Source organism: Alternaria infectoria (genome assembly GCF_024043175.1).
Source record: "Alternaria infectoria strain BMP 0036 chromosome Unknown scaffold_14, whole genome shotgun sequence".
In the NCBI taxonomy this organism is placed as follows: Eukaryota; Fungi; Ascomycota; class Dothideomycetes; order Pleosporales; family Pleosporaceae; genus Alternaria; species Alternaria infectoria.
Genome location: NW_026250703.1, coordinates 3,386 through 17,472, shown reverse-complemented (window position 1 = coordinate 17,472; position 14,087 = coordinate 3,386). Strand labels below are relative to the sequence as shown.

General features: G+C 43.1%; 4 protein-coding genes across 4 annotated transcripts; 3 read left to right on the top strand and 1 right to left on the bottom strand.

The window, feature by feature from the left end:
- Positions 1-581: 581 nt before the first annotated feature.
- J4E92_007781 (uncharacterized protein) lies at positions 582-2,585 on the top strand (the record flags this gene model as incomplete). Its single annotated transcript, XM_051499144.1, has 4 exons — positions 582-585; positions 606-613; positions 831-2,193; positions 2,245-2,585. The coding sequence occupies 4 exons, from the start codon at positions 582-584 to the stop codon at positions 2,583-2,585; spliced, it is 1,716 nt and encodes a 571-aa protein (XP_051350393.1).
- A 141-nt stretch (positions 2,586-2,726) lies between these two features.
- Positions 2,727-4,320, bottom strand: J4E92_007780 (uncharacterized protein; the record flags this gene model as incomplete). The annotated part of the gene is made up of 4 exons (XM_051499143.1): positions 2,727-2,960; positions 3,010-3,877; positions 3,927-4,245; positions 4,296-4,320. The coding sequence occupies 4 exons, from the start codon at positions 4,318-4,320 to the stop codon at positions 2,727-2,729; spliced, it is 1,446 nt and encodes a 481-aa protein (XP_051350392.1).
- A 655-nt stretch (positions 4,321-4,975) lies between these two features.
- Positions 4,976-6,127, top strand: J4E92_007779 (uncharacterized protein; the record flags this gene model as incomplete). Its single annotated transcript, XM_051499142.1, has 3 exons — positions 4,976-5,358; positions 5,423-5,621; positions 5,687-6,127. 3 exons carry the CDS (start codon positions 4,976-4,978, stop codon positions 6,125-6,127), a joined length of 1,023 nt encoding a protein of 340 aa, XP_051350391.1.
- A 491-nt stretch (positions 6,128-6,618) lies between these two features.
- J4E92_007778 (uncharacterized protein) lies at positions 6,619-7,648 on the top strand (the record flags this gene model as incomplete). The annotated part of the gene is made up of 2 exons (XM_051499141.1): positions 6,619-7,491; positions 7,555-7,648. Coding segments are annotated over 2 exons (967 nt in total), but the record flags the coding sequence as incomplete, so codon positions are not given.
- Between the last annotated feature and the right edge of the window lie 6,439 nt (positions 7,649-14,087).

Here is a 14,087-nt window from a genome sequence, read left to right as displayed (position 1 = left end):
TAGGCTTCGGCAATTCCAGTATATCTCATCTCTATATGTGGTCGGTACATCTCGGCTACCTCTTCAGCCGCCCATCGCCATGGGTCTTGTCAATGCCCAAGGCATGAAACATTGCACGTCGCTTGTGCGTTCTGGACAGCCTCATCCCCACCCACTGAGGCATCAAACGCTTGCCTGCACACGGTCGCGTTCGCGCATCGTCTCCACTTCGCGATGAGTTCCCAGCCATGTCGATCTGCCGAATCTGGTACGTCAGGTTTCAGGTTTTCGTTCTGCATTGACGCTCGAACGTTCTGAGTCTCGGATGAAGCCTCAGGCCCTTCCCGCTCCTTTACAGCTGCACGCATTTGAGTAATGTACCTTGATCTCGACCACGCGACGGAGCCTTATCAACGGCAATTATCAATTGATCATGATACCCTAGTAGCGCCATTAGAAATGTTTGTGGGTAGAATTTACATCGAGCGAATGGGATCAAGGTAAACGATCAGGCCTCACGTCGCCTCCAAAGATTAAGGACATACGGTCACATCACATCTGTGCCCGGCCCGTTTTCGTAACGGCTTTTGAATCTGCTAGCCATGGGTCTGTCTGTACATGGGAAGAAGACAGGGTAAGAGGTGTGATCGCCATCTAATGTGGGTTAAGAATGGAGTTATCGTCTTCTCCAGCTTCGTTGATGATCACGTCGATCGTTCACCATTGAGAGCTGGACTCTGACTCTGTCGTTACCTTCATATCTAGTGGCGCAGGCTTTCGTCCACTCGTCGTTGTTCTTCTTGTCCTTCTCTAGTCATCACCATTATCGTCACTCATTCCGCAATTTACAGCCCCCCAACGACAACAGGCAGGAGGCTTTTACAATTATGGCGCAGGTTACGCCCCGTTCGATACTGGCACTTCAGCTTCCAGACCCTCGATTCAGCGTTGACTTTGCGAACTACGCACTCGACCCCAAAGCATATGCTACAACCAAAAAGTACATGCAGGACTTGTTCCCCGGTCAGAACAAGCCGTTACCACCACCAAAGGCTGCATCATCGCGTCATGGCAATGTGAACGCAAAGCCTCGACGCGTCATGGCAAAAGAGCCGACACCTTCCTCAGCGGCATCGCAAAGTCTTGACGACAAGTGGGATGCGCACACCATAGAGTGTATGATAATGCTTGACGAATCACTCGTCGACGAATCGGATCGATCTTCAGCCTCGTCGAACTCGACAGCAGAGTCTTACGCCACCAACGTTACTTCCATCAGCGCTTTGAGTAACACAGCGCCTACGACAAAAGCTACCAATGGTCCCACAGAGTCGACGCGTTCCTTTCTTCAACTTCCCCAGGCAATAGTCAATCACGTATTGTCATACGTTTTCGCTGAAGAACGCGCGGTCTCCATCACACCATACCAGTCGCGTATCACACCCCAGCCACGACGCCGGCACCGCCATGGCCCGAGCACCATCGACATCCGATCTTTCATGATGCATCCGGCACTGATGGTGTCTAAGCAAGCCCGCGAGCTCGGACTAGACATCCTCTATCGCGACAGCCTCTTTCTCATTGATCTGTCTGACATCGGTGGTGCCAGCGTCGGTGCCGAGAAGGACATTGGCAAGTACTGGGGATGCTGGACGAGCAGTACGCCACCTCACATGGTCAAGTCGGCACTCTCCCGTGCTGCGAACATCCGTATCCAGCTCCCAGTTCCTAGCGCAGAAGCTACAGTTGTACGCAACGCAACTAAGAGGAAGAAGGATGCACAGGACGACACTTCCATCGTGATCGATTCTCTACGCACAGTGACCACCCTCATTACTGGTCAGGACAGTACCCCAACTCAACCAACAGAACGCAGTCGCTCGGCAAGTCCAGCGGGGCCGAAGATCCTCCGTCGCAAGCTCAGCTTCCGATCTGCGAAGCGTCCTGACTCATTGGAGTTTGTTTGCCGCGGAGACTCACCTCCACCCCAACCGAGAGAACCCTTAAGCACGCTAGAGGTTGTACTCGTGAAGGCTAATGCAGACGCCGAAGTGCACAGCCAAACGCTGGACATGGTAGCAATATGCAGTAGCATTCCAGTCTCCGGCGCTCTAGAGTATCATCTTGAGCTTGACGCGATGAGGAGGCTGTGGGCTAAGCGTGACAATGGACAATGGCGAGGAAGTGAGCCAGATGGTCACAAACTCCTGCATGGTATGTCGCAGTCTACTCCCATCACCTCGACCCAACACTGACTCGTAACAGATTTGAGGGCTCTAGGACATTCAGCGGCGAAAGCAGAAGTCTCGCAACCTCGTGAACAGCCCAAACGGACGCACGACCAGCCTACTGCACGTGCAGATGTACTCCATAGAGATAGGGCACGCCCTGCCCAGCAACCAACCAGCGGCAGACCCAGCTTAGAGGGTCACCTTCAGCAACGAGGTATTCCGAAAGCACAGCCTGCTAAAAATGGCCTCGTCGCAAGGAAGATCAAAGAGATGGAGAGCCTTTCCAAGATCAAACTGTTGAAAGGCAACAAGCAGCCACCAACGGTTGAGGAGCTTCAACAGATCGCCTCAGATATCAGGAGAGGCGTCTACTGAAAAATTCATCGCGGCCTGGGGCCGACAGAGCCCGGCGCTCAATCATGTCATGTACTTACTTTTCTTCTGTCATATCTAAGTTTAATGTCTATAGTCTATCCACACTCCAACATACCCATAACTTCAAGTGTTCTTGGTCGACTAGGCTTTTCCGTCCGAGAATTGGACAACAGCCCACTTGCCACTCCAAGCCCACTTTCTCGCCCCACTGTCTCCGCCGCCCCCCTCTGATGCTTTTATGCGCTCGTCTTCTCCGTCCTTTAATCCGACGACGACGTCGGCTTTGCACGTGCGGAGCGCGAGGACTCGTAGACCTGAGCCAGGGCCCATTGGTCCAATGGCTTCGGTGAATGGTGTGGTAGGAGACCAAGCAGCCTAGTGATAGTCAGTAATGCGAGAAACAGATGTAGAAGGGGGTACTCACATCTGCGGTTAGCTTGCGATAGTTGAGATCGCCCTTGAAGATGACGAGTTCGCTCTCCTTGAGATCCTCGTACAAGTCCGGCTCGCTCTTGGGAAGTCGCCAGTAGCTGCCGCCTGCAGTCCAGAAGTCGTTTGGTCGCATCATCAATTGGCCTTCTGCGTGGAGACCACTCCAATGCTGGAAGAGGAATTGCAGATTCGCGCTCTCCGTCTCAGAGAGCGGTACGGACTGCTTGCCAGCGTGCTTCTCGTCTTCCGATAGCGCGCTGTAGAAGCTCTGTGGGTCGGCTAGTGCCATGAGAAGTGCGCCGAAATCGGCTGGCAGAACGTCTGAAACGAACCATGGGATGTTCTTGGGGTGGAACACGACGTTCGTCGCCAGGCCAGAAGCGATCAGATATCCAGCGAGGATGAGATCGACGAAGAGCTCGAAGCCAGCGTTGTCAAGCACTATGTCGACACGACGCTCCTTCTTGCCCTCCTTCTGAGCCCGCGTGAGAACCTCGAACGCCTTGTCGAGGTCGTTGACCAGAATGTTCTTCTCAGAGTTCTTGCGCGCCTCAGAGCCCTGCAGTTTCTGGATATCCTCGTATGACAGGTTGGTCAACAGGGACAGATCCGTCGCATTGCCCCAGAGACAGATCTCGCACATCTCGGTGAACAGGACCTTCTCGGCGGCCTCGAGCTGCTCCTGCGACTCTGCGCCCTTGATCGTCTTCTTCTGCTCCAGCTCGGTGACGATGTCTTTGTAGCGCGCGGCGAGTTCGACGACGGCGGGGCGGGAGGATTTGAAGGTTTCCATCTTCTGGCGAGCGAAGATGTCGTACGAGCGCCATTTGGTGGTCTGCTTAAAGATGCTTGCGATGCGTCTGCCTATGGCCATTAGCACGCGCCATTGAGCGACTCAGGTCTACATACCTGTACAGATAGCACTCGGCGTAAAGCCAAGACACGTTGTGCCACTTGGGGTTGCCTCTTGCTGCCAGCTCCTTGTTGTATGCTTCGATATCGCGCTCGCCATCATCGGGGATCGGAGTCAGCTCGCGGTCGTGCTGGAGCTCGTACTTCAGCTTGGCGAGTTCTGCGACAACCTGTTTGCCTTCTGTGATGGCCGTCTCGTCTTTGGTGTCGTGCAGGGAGCGGTGCACGTCGTCAATGCCTTGGGTGATGATGATGGGCCATCGCGAGCGCGCCGAAGTGTGGGCAAACGACGTCGCGTCGTTGGTGCTGTACTGCGCTGGTGCTGATTAGTCATGGATCCGCTGGTATAGGCGCGCGTATACTCACGTGCTGTGAAAGTGTCGTACTCCATGTTGCTGCTCAGTTGTGGTGTGGGGGTAAGATACTCTCAGTTACAACTTTCACCATGACGACGTTTGCAGGGGTCCGGGAGCGAAAACGTCGCCAAGCATTCTGGCTGCCCCTCCACGTGCTTGACCGCTGTCCCCGCTACAGCACTTTCCACCAAGTGCAAGCACGACAATACCAGATGCCTCATGTTCTATAATGCTGATCTTTAGCTTCATCATAACCCCCATGAATTGCTTCGTAATCCGCATCTACTGACACCGAGTGCCTCCAATACTACGAGTTCTAACGACCAAGCGGTGCGCATGAACGGCTGATGGGAGCAGGCACAGCGGACATGAGCCACGACTTGGCTGCGATACATATCTTACCCCTAACTATGCGGTTTAGATAAATTTTGGAAGCCATCGCACCCCAATTGAGGCTCTGGGGCTGGGACGCAGGGTCCGCGAGTTTCCGACGAATCGGACGTGTGGAGTGACATGCTTGTTAACCATGACGTGTTTTGCCAGGCACTTTCGTGTCGACGCTACCTGCGCGCCTATACACGGGATTCCGAATTTACCTTTCCAGGAAGACAATGCCAGGTCGCTAGCAGCTCGACGCGATTTCCGTTTGACACCTCGACGAACAACATACGCATCCACACGCACTAGCCCATGAAAATCTACTGCTCAATCCTCAGTATCGGTGTTCGTAGCACCATCACCCCCAGACCCCTACGCGCCTCCTATAAACTCGCACGTACAATGGCGACCGTACCGAATGGAGATCTGAACAATACCTCGGCCGAACGTGTACGAGCTGAACTCGCAATTGATCCCGCGTATCAAGGTCGCTCATTAGCGATACCGCCCTCTGAAGACGATGTGGAAGTTCGGAAGGCTTACCGGCCATTCATACTTGAGGGCAAAGATGCTGAGGACGATTGGGTGGCTCAACTAGAACTCAGCACCGCACTGAAGATGGTCGATACACAACTGCTCCAACGCGGAGACGAGAGGCTTAAGGTGGTAGTCCTGCACGGAAGCATGCGATCAAGGTACAAATCTTTCAGCCACATGCGCCCATAGGTGCTCTCGGGGGAATGTACTGACACAGGGCAGATCTTACTCGCGCTTGCTATCGTACGAGGCGAGCCGAATACTTTTCCGCCTTGGCTGCGACGTTCGCATGTACGACCCCACTGGCCTACCAGTCAAGGACGATGTACAACACACACACCCCAAAGTGCAAGAGTTACGCGAACTGAGTAAATGGAGCGATGGGCATATATGGATATGTCCTGAGCAGCACGGGACTCTCGTAAGTTGGCGCCCTAAAACTCAGTATGCTTTCTGAACGCCATACTAATGGCTGTCCTCCTATAGACGGCCGTGTTCAAGAACCAGATCGACTGGATACCACTGTCCACTGGCTCTGTTCGTCCGACCCAGGGTCGCACTCTCGGAATCGCACAAGTGAACGGCGGATCACAGTCCTTCAATACAGTCAATGCCCTGCGAATACTCGGTCGATGGATGCGCATGTTTGTCATACCGAACCAAAGCTCCATACCCATGGCATATAAGCAGTTCACCGAGGAGGACGCTGGCAGCAGGCTAATGCCCAGCGGGAACAGAGATCGACTTGTCGATTGCATGGAAGAGTTTGTTAAATACACGATTGTCATGCGTCCCCATTTCGATCTATTCGGCGACAGATTCAGTGAGAGGGAAGAGAAGCGAGCGAAACAGGCAAAGGAAGCTAATAAGCCTGCCCCAGACACGCAGCATGCGGCTTTGTCAACCAACGCGGGGCCTTCGAATTGATCCGAACCTCATTTGAATGCAAGAACAGCATTGCCTCAAAAGGATAGGAGTCTGGTATACAGTGTGGTAGTATAGCGCAGGTTCTGAATGTATCAACAGCCCTCGACCGGTTCTGGACTAGTGCTGTCGATCATCCGTGAGTGGTGACACCCCGCAAATGCAAGTGACATATCTGCTACGTGCGTATATAGTGGCGTCGGCTGGAGCAGAAGATACAGTGCTCCTGACTGCATGCCGCAAAGATGATGAAACAAAACAGCAACCCCCGACTGCACAGCGAGGTGTTACCGCCACTGACGCTCGATGAGGTAATCGAAGGAGAGAATACTACCATTGCAGAGCATACGCCCCCCGATGGCGGCTACGGCTGGGTTTGTGTAGCAGCGTGCTTTACGATAAACTGCTTCACATGGGGTACCGTATCTGTGAGTCAAGGTCGCTTATCCAGAAGATACTTTCTCTCCACCGTGCATCATGTTAACAACGTCCAGGCCTATGGCATCTATCTATCGCATTACCTAGCCGACGACATCTTCCCCGAAGCCTCTACCTGGGACTATGCGTTCATCGGTGGCTTCAACTTTGCCATTGCTATGCTCGTGGCACCCTTTGTGACAGTCTTCTGTCGCAGGTTTGGAACGCATGTTGCCATGTGCTGCGGCCTGGTCTTGCAGCTCGGCGGCTTCATCGCTGCCTCATTCGCGACTCAAATCTGGCAGCTCCACCTCTCGCAGGGAGTCTTGATCGGCTGTGGGATTGGCTTCTTATATATTCCCTGTCTTCCAGTCCTCTCGCAATGGTTTGATCGGAAACGAAGCCTGGCCAACGGTATTAGTGCAGCAGGATCTGGTGTCGGCGGCGCAGCCTTCACTTGGGGTACCGAGGCCATCATTCAGAGATTCAGCATTAGTTGGGCCTTGCGCATCACGGGCATCATCGCTTTCGTGGCCAATCTTACTGCGACGGTCTTCATACGCGACAGGAACAAGGCCATTCGGCCATCCCAACTAGGCTTCGATACCAAACTTCTGCGCCGCTACGAAGTAATATTGCTGCTTGCATGGGTCTTCATCAGCATGCTGGGATACATCGTCCTACTCTTTTCACTCTCCGATTTTGCACTGTCAATAGGCCTCTCGCGATCCCAAGCTACAGATATCATCGGGCTTTTGAACGTCGGAACTGCGGTAGGGCGTCCAATCATCGGTATACTGAGTGATCGGTGGAGCAGGATAGATACAGCAGGAGCGTTGACCTTGCTGTGCGGTATTTCATGCTTTGCGTTCTGGCTACCTGCGACATCCTACGCACTAACGGTGTTCTTTGCGATTCTCTGCGGCGCGATCGTTGGTGTATTCTGGATGGTATGTGAAGCTCGCAACCGAGATGGACTCCAGACAGCTCCACTAACCATTTACCTCGAACAGACCATTGGCCCGCTGTGCGTCGAAGTCGCGGGCATCAAGAACTTGCAGTCGTTGCTCTCGCTGTCCTGGGCGGCAGTCATTATACCAGCAACAAGTAAGCGCCTCGTTGTTAAGGTCGAGGGACGCCTTGACTAACCCAAGCAGTCTCCGAGGGAATCGCACTCAAACTCAGACGGTCTTCATCTTCGCGTGAGTATCTTTATACTCAGATCTTTGCAGGTCTTTCATATGTAGTGGCTAGTGGATTCATGTTTCAGCTACGGAGGGTGAAACGTCGCCAAAATGCCCTCGACCGATAGCATGTTGGCTTATATCAACACTCATGCAATCTCTGCAAGAACCTCCAACAATACATGATTCTGAATACGACAACCTTCCAACAGAGACGTGCTGAGCAGGTAGCCCACTCTTAGTTTCTTATCCAGATATTCTGAGCTGTGGCCGTCGGGGTTTTGTGCAAGCACGAGGGAGAAAGCGGTTGTACAAAGCGTCGTCGAACCTGAAAGTTGCGCTGGTAGTCCGTTCGATGCTGGCGAAAAGTCAGTCGAGTTTTCCTGAATCGGGCTCAATAAACTTAGACCTCCATTGGTGTGTGCTAGAGGAGTCATGATAGCAGGCATATCATGCGATTCCCATGGTGGCGACGCGCCGATCGCATACGAATCTACTAGGTTGAGTTGCATATTCGCATTCTGTATGTCTATCTCCGCGCCGAATGGTGAATAAAGCTCATGTGCTTGCTTGTGGCAGGGGACAATAGAGCTTGTGTCCAACTAGCCTCGTCAAATTGTGGTGACATTTGCGATGTATGAGCCTACCTCGCTGATCGATAAAGGTTTAATATGCCGAGAAGATGTTTCAGGCGTACTGCCGATGTGTGTGATGCTCTCTAGGTTGCTTGAGAACTGTGCTGCCAGAGGTTGGGCTCTCGAGAAAGCCTCAAGAAATGCTTCGTTAAGCCCTAACGTAGACATAAGCTTTTTGAGCAATTGGATGTCCTGTGTAGCTCTTGCAAGCTCTGCTGTCCTAGGGTCTTGACTACATCTGTTTTCAGATTCGCGGAGCTTCGTTTCAAGTTCGGCAATGTATGCTTTGCGCCGGGCGCGACTGCGACGCTGATTATTGCGGACCCGCTCGGCGTTTGCAGACTTAGGAGACTGTCAGCACCCAATGACGCGAAGGGATTGGGGTATAGCACTTTCGCCATGGCATTCTTGTGCGCCATCGTCCAGAATTCCAGTGAGTGGAGGCTGTAGAGACTGCGAGTGTTGAAAAATGATGGGGTAACGGGGCCGAGACGGGCTGCCACGCGGCGTGACGTCATTTGTCAGCCTCAAAGGAAGTTGCTTGCGCGTGTGAGCAGACGTTGCACAAGGGGAGGACCAAGACTTCGATGTTTTGTATCAATTCAAGCTACCTCTCATCCATGAGCTCCAGAACAAGCGTATTCTTGACACTACATTCTTGGTCTCCCTGACAACCCAGACTGGCCCGTATCCGATGTCTATCACCGTCGCCACGCATCTCTGATATGATGGTGGCAGCGGTCTCGCATGATATCAGCAAACCATTGTCGAGCGACTTCGCTTGAGGCGCAGATGTGGGTGGACAAAAACAACTCGTAGTGTTAGGACAATCATCGTCTTCGGCGACGCTGCGAGATGAGGACACGCTTTGATCGGTCATTGTGCTTTCTGTCAACCGGTTGTCGAAGGCTCTTTGTGTCTCGGGTGGTTTACAGCAAGATGACTTCTCCTGGTTTACCACGGCAACAGGCTCATGCGCAGCAGTAGACGGCGAGTTAGTCGTGTCGTTCGCTCTCTCGGGCAGACAAGCTGCGTCTTGAATGGCTCCTACCACAGACTGACGAACACGGTGGGTGTCTGGCAAAGACTGTGCATGATGTTGAATTGGTGGGTGCGGCCGCTGCTGGATTGGGGTTTGTGCAGGGGCTGGCTCAGGAACTTGCGCTGGAGACCGTGCAACAGGCTGAGAGACAGGATACATCGCGTATCCGACAGGGCTTTGTACCGGAGTGAGTGAGACTGAGGGTCGCATCGCTGGTTGAGCATACAGCGCGGCAGCAGAGGGACTTGGAGCGCTTGGCGCATCAAAGGATCGTAGATACGCGTCCACTTCCTCGTGCGATATACCACGGCTGGCCAGCAAGCTCTTCAGACGTGCATTCTCCTCTGCGACCTTGCGGGCTGCGCGTTGCATCTCTTGGGTAGCGGCAATGCCTTTGGCTTCATATTCCTGCACGCGTCGCTGCAGGTCCTGGATGAGCTCTTTGCGCTGATTACGCGAGCGCCGCTGATTCTCCCGGATACGAATGGAAGAAGGCGTATCACTTCCCTGCGCATGGCTTAGTGTGCATCTCAGCGACAGCGCATTTAGTTTGCAGCTTACCTTTTTCGACATGATCGAATTGCTATGAGATAGGTATCGCGATATGCAGGAACATAGGAAAGGACCAGCAGAGTGGGGTTCCGTGGCGTCTGCAATTAGCGTCTGGTCTGGGCCAACGCCGAACGAACTCCACTCGTGGCTCCCACGTGCGCGACATCCTACATCTGCTTACTATGCTACATTACTTATTACTAGTCTTCTTAGAAAAGTATACTTTCTTAAATAGAAGTTTTAATTAAGTTAAAGCTTTATTCTAAATTAGTAATACTTTATTACTCTACTTATAGAGCTCTTAAGATTAAAATTATACTATAGCTCTATATATAAAGCTAAAATTCTTTATAAAACTTAGATTAAGTATAGACTTTAGAGGTCTATACTACTAGCTAGCTAGTATAGACTCTTATTAGCTATATACTTACTTATATAAGTAATTATATTATATTTTATATTATATATATATATTATTTTACTTCTATTTATATATTTTACTTTTATTTAGAGTATTATACGTATTATACTTTATAGTATATATAATTATCTAAAGGTTTTATATTTCTTACTAAGACTTAGATTTACTTATAGTAGTAATCTAATATAATATATTAAATTAACTTACTATATATAAGAACCTAGTCTTAAACTACTAGACTAATATAATCTAAAAAAGTAAGAATAACTAAAATAGTATTCTTAGTCTAAGATAATATATATATAGATAGTAAGATCTAAGCTATACGTAAAAGTAAGCTTAGTCTTTTTAACTAAGCTATTATTATTAGTAATACTTATAGAAAATAAAAATTAGTTTTTTAGAATATAAAAACTATAACTAGTATACTATAGAAAAATATAGTTTTAGATTTAACTTGCTTTAAATAGTATAGTATTAAGTAATTAAAAGCTTAAGATTTAAAGAACTAATACTTCTATTTCTAGAAACTTTTAAAAATTAATAAATATTATTAAATAGCTACTTAAATATTAAATACTTTAGCTTCTTATACTAATAGTAATAATTATATAAAGAAACTTATAAATAAAAGTGTTTTATAAGTTTATATATATATTTTAGAAAATAAATTATTCTATTTTAATTATTTAAACTCTTAGTTTATAATTATATATAAAGGTTATTAGATATTTCTTAGATACTTTAGTATATTTATAAAAATTGTTATAGTTTTATAAAAATTTCTTTTCTTAGCCTAAGTATATATTTATATATAGTAAGTTAAGTTAAAAAATATAAATACTCTAGACTAAGAATTAAATCTATAAAAAAATATATATACTCTAATATTTTAAGATCTTTTAAAAGTCTAGAAAGTAAGAATCTAGTTTATTCTACTTCTACTTCTTAGCTTATAAGAACTTTTATATTCTTTTATAATATTAATTATCTTTTTTTTTAAGATTTATTATTATTACTTAATTATTTAAAAGAGATTATAACTTATATTATATCTAAGAGAAAAATTATTTAAGTTATATTCTTCTAGAATTCTTAAGATAAATCTAGAACTAAATAAGTATTATTAATTAGATCTTTAAATTTAATATTTTTATAGCAATACACTAGTATTAAGAAGTAAGAATAGTAAAAAAATTATAATTTAATTTTAATAGTATATAAAAGCTTAAACTAAGTTCTATATCTTAGTGCTTAAAAATCTTTTAGTAAAGTTACTATTCTTATAGTAATTAGATTATTATTATTTTTAATATAATACTATAGAACTTATTATAAAAGTAGCTAAGTTACTATTATAATAAAGAAACTAGGCAGCTTTATTATAGAATAAACTACTCTAGAAGTCTTTTTAGTAGCTCTATAATAGAAAACTTTCTATAATTCTAAATTTATTATAATAAATAGTCTAAGATATACACTAAACTAATCTAGTAAATACGTTTTACTATAAAGTTAAGCTTCTATTTTAGCTTTTATTATTAAATATCTTATAGTAGCTTTCTAGAGAGTAAGATTAATAATATCTTTTTCTATTTATTCTTAAATATTTAAATTATAATTAAAGTAAAGTTATTCTTTTTTCTATAGATTTAATTATTAATAATAATTTAAATTACTCTATAGTAAAAATAATTATACTAGAAATATACGCTTTTACTATAATTATTAATACTATTAATATTTAAAAGTACTTTTAGTTAGTTAATAATATATGTAAAATTAGTTAGCTTTTAGAATTTTAACTAAAGATTTAATACTAGCGTTATATAAAGTAATTAATTAAAATATAATTAAATAATACTAATTTTATATTATTTCTCTAGGTATACTAGTTCTAAGTCTAGTAGCTAAAATACATAAGTAATTCTACTCTATCTAGGCCTAAGAGATAGAGTCTATAGCGTATCTCTCTTTAAATTAAGAATTTATAAAATTCTAAAATTATATATTAATATATTACTATATTAGATTTAATAGTAAATGTAAAAATCTCTAATAGAAGCCTAAATATATAGCTTATTACACTTATACTTAAACTACTAATACTACTATTACTACTAATATAATAGTTACTACGTATATAATTATAATAAGCTTACCTCTTTATATTTATTTTATAGAACTAATAGCTATCTTAACTATTAACTAGTAATACTAGTACTAGCTTAAGTAATTATATAATACTAAAAGAATACTTAATAAGTCTACTACTAGTATAAAGCTCTATATAATACTTATAAGATTACTAATAACTTATATATTTTATATATTACTATCTATAAGCTTAACTATATTAGCTATATTACGTAAGTACTACTTACTATGTATATTTACTATTATCTATTTACCTATTCTCTATCTATACTTATAAGTTCTAGCTATTATAACTACTTTTCTTACTTTTTAATAATATTTAGATTATTTTAAAGTACTTAAAACTAATATTTTATAGCTTACTAGCTTTATTACTACTATACTTATACTTATAGCTTATTTCTTATTTTTTTAATAATTTTAAGTACTTCTAACTTCTAGAGTAAAGTTTAGAGAAAAAGTCTAATTATTTACATCTACCTATTTACTAGTAATTATAATAGTACTATTATTATATTTTATTTTACGTTTATTCTTTTTTATTTCTATATTCTTAGTAAATAAGAACTATATCTTTTTTTTTTATAGTAAAGTATATAACTACTATACTTATTTAGAATAGATTAATAATAAGAAGTATAAAGTAATATATTCTTTAAGTTAAATTCTTTTAGTAGAATAATCTTTATAAATAAGAAAGTAATATTTCTAAAATTATTTTTTTATATTTATACTTAGAAGTATAAAGTATTATAAGTTATATCTATATTTATAATACTAACTTTATAAAAAACTTAGTTTATTAGTAGTACTAAATAACTATTACTTAAGCTAAAAACTAAAAAGTAAGAAGTACTTACTTAGTTAGTAAATATAAGAGAGAAAGTACTTAATATCTTAAAAGTAATATTTGTATTAGTGTTAAGCTAAAAAGTTAAACTTAGAAATTTAGCTAAGTATTTAGCTTAGGTAATTAAATTTTCTAGAAATATAATATATTCTTTAAGATAGAAAGTAATTAGATAAATAAAAAATATAATAGAAAAAGAATATTTTTTATATAAAGCTTTTTAAACTTTCTTCTTAACTACTATTCTCTATACTATAGTTTATCTACGTAAGTATTGTTTATATTTTATAGTAGTATAGTACTATTATTAAATATTACTTTAGATCTAAAGTTTATCTATACTATTTAAATTATAACCTTTTTACTTTTATAGTAAAAGAAGAACTATATTATACTATACTTTAACTTATTTATTTTCTACTAAGATTTTTACTATAAGCTTTTTTTTAAAAAGCTTAAATATTAGCTTTTAAAATTTTTTAATATTCTTATAGCTTAATAGCTTTATAGCTTACTTAATACTACTTTTTAGTTTACTTTTAAGTATACTAAAAAAGCTCTAAGTACTATTACTTTTAATAAGTATATTATAATTATTATTAAAGTACTATATTTATAGTAATCTAAATTATAAAAGTTTTATTTAGTATTATACTTATACATAGTAAGTATAAAGTATTAAAAAAATATACTTATATTAAGATT